This window comes from Phalacrocorax carbo, chromosome Z (assembly GCF_963921805.1).
Source record: "Phalacrocorax carbo chromosome Z, bPhaCar2.1, whole genome shotgun sequence".
NCBI lineage: Eukaryota > Metazoa > Chordata > Aves > Suliformes > Phalacrocoracidae > Phalacrocorax > Phalacrocorax carbo.
In genome coordinates, this window is record NC_087548.1 from 4,883,298 (window position 1) to 4,893,326 (window position 10,029).

At 37.5% G+C, this 10,029-nt stretch overlaps 1 protein-coding gene across 1 annotated transcript; it reads left to right on the plus strand.

The window, feature by feature from the left end:
• Positions 1-1,397: 1,397 nt before the first annotated feature.
• On the plus strand, positions 1,398-9,199 carry LOC135310502 (transmembrane emp24 domain-containing protein 7-like). The gene is made up of 3 exons (XM_064438293.1): positions 1,398-1,750; positions 2,882-3,127; positions 5,632-9,199. The coding sequence occupies exons 1-3, from the start codon at positions 1,583-1,585 to the stop codon at positions 5,866-5,868; spliced, it is 651 nt and encodes a 216-aa protein (XP_064294363.1). The 5' UTR covers positions 1,398-1,582; the 3' UTR covers positions 5,869-9,199.
• The last annotated feature ends 830 nt before the right edge of the window (positions 9,200-10,029 follow it).

Genomic DNA, 10,029 nt, shown 5'->3' on the forward strand with positions numbered 1-10,029 from the left:
CAGAGGAGAAACAAACTGTGGAGAAAAGAACCAGAACAATGAGACGCGACAGCAGCTATGGTCGAACTTCCCCAAGACTGGTAAAAGTGTACCTAAGTTGGCAAAATTGACAGACACCCTTTTTCCTGGTATACCGTTAGTTTTATTGTTGATAATAGCCCAAGCAAATGGAAAAAGAAACCCTCATGAACCCATGAACTGGATAATAACAAACATACAATATCCAAATAAGCAAATCCAAGCACAAACAGATGGGAGAACAATTAGTTTTAAAGTGAGCATAGAAGACCTGATTACTGACCAAGGCCCAGCAGGTCCAAGTAAAGCTATTAATGAAGATGACGATTGTTGTGAGTGTGTTATGCACATAAGAACTATGATTGTAATTGTGAGATATTACCTTGTGAGTGTTATGATAAATGTTGGAATTGTGGAAGAAGATTTGCCTGCAGTGCCGAAAATGGAAGTAGTGTCTAATAAACAATAATAGGACAAAAAGAAAAAGGGGGGATTGTGAGAAACCATAAACTAGGGTATTGTTTATTAAGACTTATGTTGAGATTGTGAGAAACTATAAATTAGGGTACTGCTTATTAAGACTTATGTCAAGATTGTGAGAAACTATAAATTAGGATACTGCTTACTAAGACTTATGTCGAGATTGTGAGAAACTATAAATTAAGGTACTGCTTATTAAGACTTAGGTTGAGGTCAAGGTAGAGGTCATGCGAAGAATACCTCCCAAACCACCAGATGTCCAGACTAACCAACAGAGATAAGGAACTGAAGCATGCGAAGACAGAGATAAGAAACTGAAGCATGAGAAGAATACCTCCCACTATTCCTTTGAACATGGAAGTAAAGATGTATAAAAAGAGACTGTTTGAACTGCTCAGTACGGCAGTTGGCGGAGCACAGACTCCCCTGCCGTCCAGCGCTGTATTTGCTCATATTCTACTTGCTATAATTAATAAAATTCTAATTGGATTCTGATCTATTGTGGTCTCAATTTATGACATTGGGGAACCTGGACTGTGCCTTGCAGGTATGACAGAGAGGAGAATTCTCTAGAGATTTATGTGTGAGTACTCGGCTAAATATCTGCAAATTATCTATGTAATCTGAGCACCCCTCAGCACAAAACTGGGATGAGCGGGCCTTGCACGTGTGCCTATGGTGCCGAGGGGAAGTCTGTGTGAACGCGGACACCGCCTCGACTCTCTGGTGTCACAGCCAGGGCCCCACGGCGGTGCAGGGCCGTCACGCACCCTGGCAACCGTTGCCAGGCACCAAACACGCAACCGCGCGCGGGAGAGGCGGGGAACGCCCCCTTAAAAGCTGAACACCACGTATATAAAACTATGGGGGCTTACCCGGAAGCGCTTCTATGAGGGCGGTACTAGGTGCCGTGGTTGCTTTCGGCTGTCCAGTGCACTTCCTCAGTTAGGTTTCTCCTTCGTGACCGGTTGGTGTTGCAGGCATCTTCCTCCGGGCACCGCGCCTGCTGGCCTCCGACGCGGGGTTGCCCTTTTTCCGCCTGGCTCAGTCTCTGTTACCGTTAGCCCCCTTTGCACGCGGAGTGATGCTCTTACAGGGCTCCGGAACCGCGGGACCGTGGGGGTGGCTGCCGCTGCTGCTGGTGGCCTGCGCGGCACGGGCCTCTGAGATCACTTTCGAGCTGCCTGACAATGCAAAGCAATGCTTCTACGAGGAGATTGTCCAGGGCACTAAGTGCACTCTCGAGTTTCAGGTATTCCTTGCTTTCCTCGACCCCCCTGCAATCGTTTGTTATTTCACTTTTACCGTTAATACTAGAGTTTTAATAACTTAATATCTATATAAAATGGTGGGCACTTAAACTATGTTATGTGAACAGCCTGTCTGAAGTGTTGCTTCTGGTGCTTGGCACCTCTGAATAAATCTCTATAGCATTTAAATAGGTATTTAAATACTTCAAATAAAATGTCTACTATTTTAGAAAGCTTCTGTATGCATATAAAAGGGCTGTGCCTTTGGTTAGAAGTCTCTTCATCCTTAAGATAAAGCATCCTGAAAGGTGAGAAGTTTGGAGCAAGGATTAAATTTAACTATGAGCCTCAGAGTCATCAGAATAGTAAGCTATGAATACCTAAACTGCCAGTTGCTCTTGCTGTGGAGATAGGATAGCTAGTCTGATTCTGCAGAACAATGTGCTATAGACCAACAATAATCAAACGCTGACAATACTTGAGACAATATGAAATTTTGAGTTCGTTGTAGGCATAATCTAAATGTGCTGGTGTTGAAAAGAAATGCTGTCGTTAATTGGGCAGGAGTGAAGCAGCAGAACCTCTAGAACATTGCTCTGTTGACATGTATATATGAAAATGAGCCAGGCTGTAACACCTGTTCTACTGGATATATGCCATTCCTGCAACATAAAGCAGCTTGACCTAATAGGCTAGTTAGACAGTTTAGGCCATACATAAAGGAGCTGTTTTATTGCATCTTTGCAATCTCAACTTGCTGAATAAATTGCATGGATGGGCTTGTGGATATAGTAAATTACTGATTTATTGCTGTAATCTCTTTGCCCCATAAATTTTCATCTACTCTAGCCTTTGCTTATAGTATCAGTATCTTAAAATGAAGTAAATAAAACTTCCCTCATAAACTGTTAGAAAACATAGTTGACATTACATATTTTTGATTTAAAAGATCTTAACTTTGAATTGTTCTGTGCGTCTTCCATAGAACAAGGATTTTTGTAAACTTGTACTGAAAAATTTTCAAATTAATGCATCGTATTTTGAAACATTTGTCAGCTCAATTTGCAGTGCTAGTTGTTGGGGGGAAGTGCTAGTTGTATGTTCTGCTTAAGACAATTTCTTGTTGTTTTCAGGTGATCACTGGAGGTCACTATGATGTTGACTGTCAGTTGGAAGGTCCTGATGGTGCTGTATTATACAAAGAGATGAAGAAACAATATGATAGTTTCACATTTACTGCATCCAGAAATGGAACATACAAATTCTGCTTCAGCAATGAGTTCTCTACTTTCACACACAAAACTGTGTACTTTGATTTCCAGGTTGGAGAAGAACCACCACTGTTTTCTAATGAGAACAGAGCGACTGCACTTACTCAGGTAAAATATTGTTGTATTTGACGGCAACTGTTAGGTGGAGGGAATGTTTTTCAAATTCAACTGCATTAGATATCTATATTGTTGTTGAAAAAGAATGGGTTGGAGCTTCTTTAAAGTAAATTGAGTTAATAAAAGTGAACCTTTTCAAAAAATTAGGATTTACGGAATGCAGAGATGAGGAGGAGTTATTAAGTGTTTAAGGGGAAATTAAGGAAAATATACAGTGGCCTACAATTTAAGGGATTTTTTTTATGCCATGATTCTGTGTCTGTGGAAGTGTGGATTTTATAAAGTGCAAAATATCAATTGATCAGGGTTTTAAAAATTCCTGAACTTTGGAGAAACTTTGAGAACTATTTGTTTTTATATTAAAATAGTTTAGAGTCTTTTTTGAAGGGAAGACTTGAATGGTTGATATCTTATGTGACTGTCACTTTTAAAATGGGAAGTTAATTCTAGCAAAATAAACAAATGAACAAAATCAGTCATACTTAACTGGCTTCTAGATATGTCATTTGTAAGACATTTAAGTGGCAAAGCAGTATTCTTGCTCCAGACTTATTTTCCTAATGTTCCCTTCTTTATTCAGAATTTTAGTTTTATACCACTTCCGCCCAAACTAAATCAGCCAACTTCACTTGGAACAGTTGTTTCAGAAATTCTCATTAATGTTCTTACACTGTAACTGTTACTAAACTTCCCTTTAAACAACCATTTTAAAATGCTGAATGTGGCCACTATTTTACTAGCTTGAACTTAATGGTAGAAATGCCACTTCCCAAATATCCATCTTGCTCACTTGAATTTACCCCATGTAAGTCTGCAGTGGCTAAAGTTTTGTAATGAGTAGGTGACTTGCTGTGAATTCAGTTATAATTCTTACCTCTTCTCATCACTGTTCTCTTCTGCCTTATGTTGTCTTTTGATTCTTGATCCTGTAGCTCCCTATCTCCCTGCACTTTCTTTAGTCTTCATTCTGTGCATTGTTATGTTTTGGGTTTTTTGTGTATTAGTGGGGGGAGGTACTTGAAATTTTTTGTTGGTCAGTCCTTTGGTACCAGTAGAGAGTATTGAGAATGCAGATGATGCAGATTCTAGATCTAGCATCTTTGCAGGCTGTGGGAGAAGGTATAAGAAAAAGTTATTGCTGGGTTGTAGCATGCGTAATGCAAATCAGATCTTTGGGAAAGGGAAGTTAACTTTCAAAGCATAACACACATTTGGTAAGTAGGTTCTCCATTTCAGTTTTCTTGAGGCTTTTGTAGTATGACCAAATTTGGGCAGACTCACAGGGACTGTGAAAAGTAAATCCCTGAAACTAGACCTTGTTTAAATTTAAGATCCCTGCTGCAGAGTAGGGGAGGGCGCTATAATTTAGCAGTGAAACAAATGGCAGAACTTAATGCATGAAATCTTTTCCTGAATTTTCTTTAGAAGAATATCTTGGACTTGTTCAGATACCTGTCCTGAAAGTCATCAACTTGAAAAGCTGATTTGACACAGATATAAGTAACTGACAGTGGTTTTTATTAAGGTGTCAAACACTTCCTCTTATAAGATATTATCCTTTAGATCTTCAGGAAATACTGATTTTTAGGGGATAAAACAACTAACCAACTGGCTAAAACTTAAGTATTTTGAAGATATTAATTTCTTGATGGTTAAAAGACAATCATGGGTACTGACTTTTACTTTCAGAAGATAAACTGAAAATGGAAGAAGTTTGTGTAAAATGATCTAGGTCTTGGAAAGCCTGTAGTACATAGATTGAAAAGGTTAAGATTTTTCAGGTTACAAAAGGGCATGTGATTTTTTATGAAAGATGACAAGTGCAGTTGGGCAATTTGGTCTTGAGTGTTATATGAATATGGTAGGGAGCATACAATAATGCTAAAAGATAAGAGTTGTCCTTTCTCTAATCACTTTTTACATATGTGACTAATAGAAGGGTCTCATGCCAAAAGAATGTGTTGAGGTCAGTAATCTAGATTTCAGGCTTTAGTGAAACTTACATGTGAGAATTATGTGATGAAGAATCACATACTTCTGAAATCTAAGTATGTTAAGTTCTACTGTGCACATCTTAATGATATAAGAAACTTAATAGCTATCTAAATCTGGGGAGAGATTTTACTGCTTGTTTTGCCGGTGTATGTGGAATTAACAAATGTTGGATCACTGACATATTTCAATACAGTGTTTATATTTACTTTTGAATCCAAACATGCATATGAATTTTGTTAAAATTTTGTGTTTCATAGAGTGCATTACTTCTTATTGGGTCTGCAGTTTTGCATACTTTGGTACTTAAGTCAGTCACATTCCTGTGTGTAAAACTTGATTAATATGTTAGACTTGTAGTATTTCAGTCTGACAGTGGACTGAGGTAATCTTTCATCTGTAAAGCTATGTGAACCCTAATTTTAAATATCAAACCACAAAACACCACAGAATGAGCATTAGAAGGGTTCTTAACTGAGCTGTGTATTTGTTTGCTTCTCTAGATGGAGTCTGCGTGTGTTTCAATTCATGAAGCTTTGAAGTCTGTCATTGATTATCAGACTCATTTCCGGTTGAGAGAAGCACAAGGCCGCAGCAGAGCAGAGGATTTAAACACAAGAGTAGCCTATTGGTCAATAGGGGAAGCAATCATTCTTCTTGTAGTTAGTGTTGGGCAGGTATTTCTCCTCAAAAGCTTCTTTTCAGATAAAAGAACCACAACAACCCATGTTGGATCATAACTTGTAGTGATAATGCTTCAGGTCATTGTGCTATTCACTTGTGAAATTACTGTTTTCCAATTAATTGTAGGTACAAAGGAACTAAATATGTGAAACATCTAAATGTCTACCCCCCCCATTGATTAAAATCACAAAACATACCCCAAAAAGTTATGAAAGGGACACCCAATTTGAAATATAGAGTAAACTCAATGTTTTCTGATACTTGTATTAAACATCTGGCAATGACCAGCCTCTCTTTGGTTTTGCTGATTTAATCTGAATTTAGTTTGAATTTACTGATAAGATTACCCATCTGTGGTATAATGCTTTAAAAGAACCCAACAATCTAGTGTCTGATGTGAAGGACAATACTCATGAAAATTTGATTTGACTTAAATTTTCAGGCTGAACGTATTGGATTATAAGCAAGTTAATGTGATGAACTGTAGTTGCAAGATGTATTGCACTGTTCTGATTTGCTGTAACAAAAAAAAAATCCAATCATATCCTTTGCTTATTTGTAAACGCGTTGCAAGCTTGATACTACATGATGGTGCAAATTCTCCACCTGCCTGGTAAATCTTCACCTTCAAAACCTGCTAAATTTTATACTTGAGTGTATTTGCTTAAACACACTTCTCTATATTAAAATATAATGCATTTCCTATTTTAGTGTTTTGCTAAACTTCTAAACCAAGACTATGCAGGAAATGTGCTTTCTCTATTCAAAAACTTAAATCTCCAAGTTGTTTTTAAAAATGCAATAAAATAGGGAATCTTGTAACTCTCACTGAAGCTGTGCAATCTCTATGCTTGTGCTGCTGCTCCTTGTCATATTTAAGACCAGAGATAGCTTGATTTTTATCAAACAATACAGCACCAGCACTGGACAGTTATTACATCTATTAGGCACATGCAAAGCTTTTTATTAAATTGTTTCCCTATTAAGAAGCCCATTTGATATTAATACTGCATTGCGTGAGTGCTGTGAACTTTATTTCCATTTGGTGCACTGATACAGTATGGCCTTGTGCATGTAGTTGCCACTCTTCTGTTAGTGGTCAGGAAATGTTTTAAATATTTTCGGGTATCTTTTTGATAGATTTGTAGCTGCATTGCTTCCACTGCTCATGTCTTTAGTTTATATATTATAATAAAATCTTGTTTTATTTGGTTGGGGAAGATAATAAATGTATGTACATACAAGTAGCTTGAATTGAGCTAGTCAAAATAAGGCTAAACTTATTCAGATGGTTTTGGAACTCTGACCAAATTTTAAGTGCACACAAACAAAGCTAAGATAAACAAATTGCTGAATTACTAACTCTAATTCAAAAGAATCCACTTAAACTAGTTTTCAGCAAGCAGAGAAAGAATGCTCAGTCCTCATTAAATGCCTGTATTTTTTTCCAGCAAAAAATTGACAAGTTAAACATACACGTGTCCAAGTGGCACTTGGACACTCTGAATAATTGATCTAAGATGACCTCACTTTAAAATGATGTGGTAGTTAGACAAAAAATTTTTTCTGTTTTAAACTGATAAACTACTCTTTCAGAACTGAAGAAAAAAACCTTTAACACTTTAAAAATTAGTTACAAGGTCACAGGAGTATTAAAAAGCTTAATGTATACTATATTCAGAATTATGTATAATGTCCTATCTTGTACCGAACTTGAAATATTGCAGTCCCATTTTTGAGGTGCAGCCTTCCCTGAAATTGTGACATAATCTCTGATCAGAAAACAAAAAAGCCAGTGCTTTCTTTTTATGCCTGCACACAGTAGTCTTGATTGTACCTATATGCTTTATCCTTATGTTTTGGCAACTGATCTTCAGTATTTTTTGTTTCATTACACAAATGGTACAGTTTAGGTGCAAGAGTCAGATAAAAACATGGTTTAATATTGATATTTTGACTAATCTTCTGAAGCCTGAATATCACTTGTTGAGTAGCTTTAATCACAACAAAAGCATTTTTTTCAAAAATTAAAATTTATTTTCCCCCACTAAGTCAGTTCTGTGTACTGTCAAAATCAGTAAACAATGGGGTAAACAAAGTATTAGCTGGCTGTCACATACATGTCTCTAATTTTCCTTAATGTTTGAATGTGTTGGATGTGGCTGTTTAGATCAGTATTATTACAGCTGAGGTTTAGTGGACTTGAATTTTGCATTGAAGTTAGGTATCTGAACCAAACCTCTGGTATAATGCTGTATAATATGCAGTAATAGCTTAAAAATGCCTTTATTTTGGGGTTATGAAAAACATGATACACAATTTTATATTTTTTTTAAATAAGTGATTGGATAGGATATGAATAAAACACATGCTACCACTTACACTGGGTAAAGAAATGCTTTGTGATTTTTTTTCTATTTTTTCTTTATTATTTTTTTTGTTAAAGGTGCATATATACAAAGAATAGTTCAATCAGTGGTGTGATAGACAACTAAATCACCCTGTGTTAAATGAGATAAAGCTGTTTTCATGTCCTTAAATGTTAGTTTTTGGGGTGGGGTGGGGTTTTGAATAAGGCAAAAAGACCCTGTGAATATTGTATGGGGAAAATACAAACTAATATAAATGTAACCTGATTTGTTATTCAAACCTTTTTGGAAGAATAATGCTTCCCTACTAAATGAAAACAAAACAATTTGAGAAGTCAGCCAGTATGTTAACACGTTACCTTCAAAAGTGTCAATCTACCTGACATTTGATTGTGACTTCTGTTACTGTACACTGATAATTGTACAAGTTGACTGCTATTCATAATTAGACATGCTTTAAGGCCATTGGAAAAACTCAAATTAGGGAAAAATGGTGTGGTTGCTAGCTCTTTGCTCATCACATTATCAGTGCATGTAATAGTAATTATAAACCTGTTACTGTTTGTCATGGTTTTAGGTGGAATAGAGTTAATTTTCTTCACTGCAGCTGGCATAGTGCTGTGTTTTGGACTTAATATGAAAATAATATTGATAACACTGATGTTTTAGTTGTTGCTGGGTAGTGCTTGTACTAGTCAAGGACTTTTTCAGCCTCCCATGCTCTGCCAGATGCACAAGAAGCCGGGAGGGGGCACAGCCAAGAAAGAGGATCCAAACTGACCAAAGGGATGTTTTATATCATATGATATTAACTGGGGGGAGTTAGCCAGGGGAAGTGGCGATCGCAGCTTGGGGACCGGCGGTGTCAGTTGGTGAGTGGTTGCATTGCTTGTTCTTTGGGTTTTTTCCCCTCCTCCTGAAGTTTCACACCCCTCTCTCTCTCTCATTATTTCCATTTCATTGTTATTATTGTAATTACTACTGTTTTATTTTAATTATTAAACTGTTCTTATCTCAACCCATGAGTTTTCTTACTTTGGCCCTTCTAATTTTCTCCCCCATCCCACAGGGGTGGGGGGAGTAAGTGAGTGGCTGTGTGGTATTTAGTTGCTGACTGGGGCTGAACCATGACAGTCCTTTTTTGGTGCCCAACATGGGGCACGAAAGGTTTGAGATAATAACAGTTGCTGGTCACAGCACTGATTCATCTGTTCCCAGTATTACTTGATCCAATCTACACCATCCTGATTTTGAAGACACATTAAAGATTCGTCTTGGGCTTTGTAGTTTGCTGTGCTCTGCAGTGATTAGAGATGTATTGCCTAGGAGATTTGTTATTAAAACACTGGCCTTGAGTTTTATCCATTATTTGGGTCTTGCATGGAGGCTGTTACTATACTTTGGGTACCACCTCATGGAGGCAATTAGCAATTATACCTCCTCCTCTGAGAGGTGTTTTTATGGAGGGAATACAGAATGGCACCTTAGCTACCATCTTCCATAACGCCTCCTCTTTCATGACAACTTTTCAGTATCTTGAACATCCTTGGGTTGTTAAGATACATCTGCTAGTATTGCTTTGGCAGATTGTTTTGGTTTTGTCTTAGGTTAATAAGCAATTTAAGAATATCATCCAGAGATCTGCCCCAAGGCTCAATAATTATGGGTGGCAGGGTATGTGGGATAGTATGGGCAAATGCCTAAGACGGAGGGCACCCGCCATGATGTGGGACTTCATCCCTGAACAAGTGCAGAATCCTGAAAAATTAGTAGAATATTTGGAGGAAGTATGTTGTCACCCAGGCAGTTCCAGAGAGATACAAATCACTGCATTGTGCTGGGGCCTGG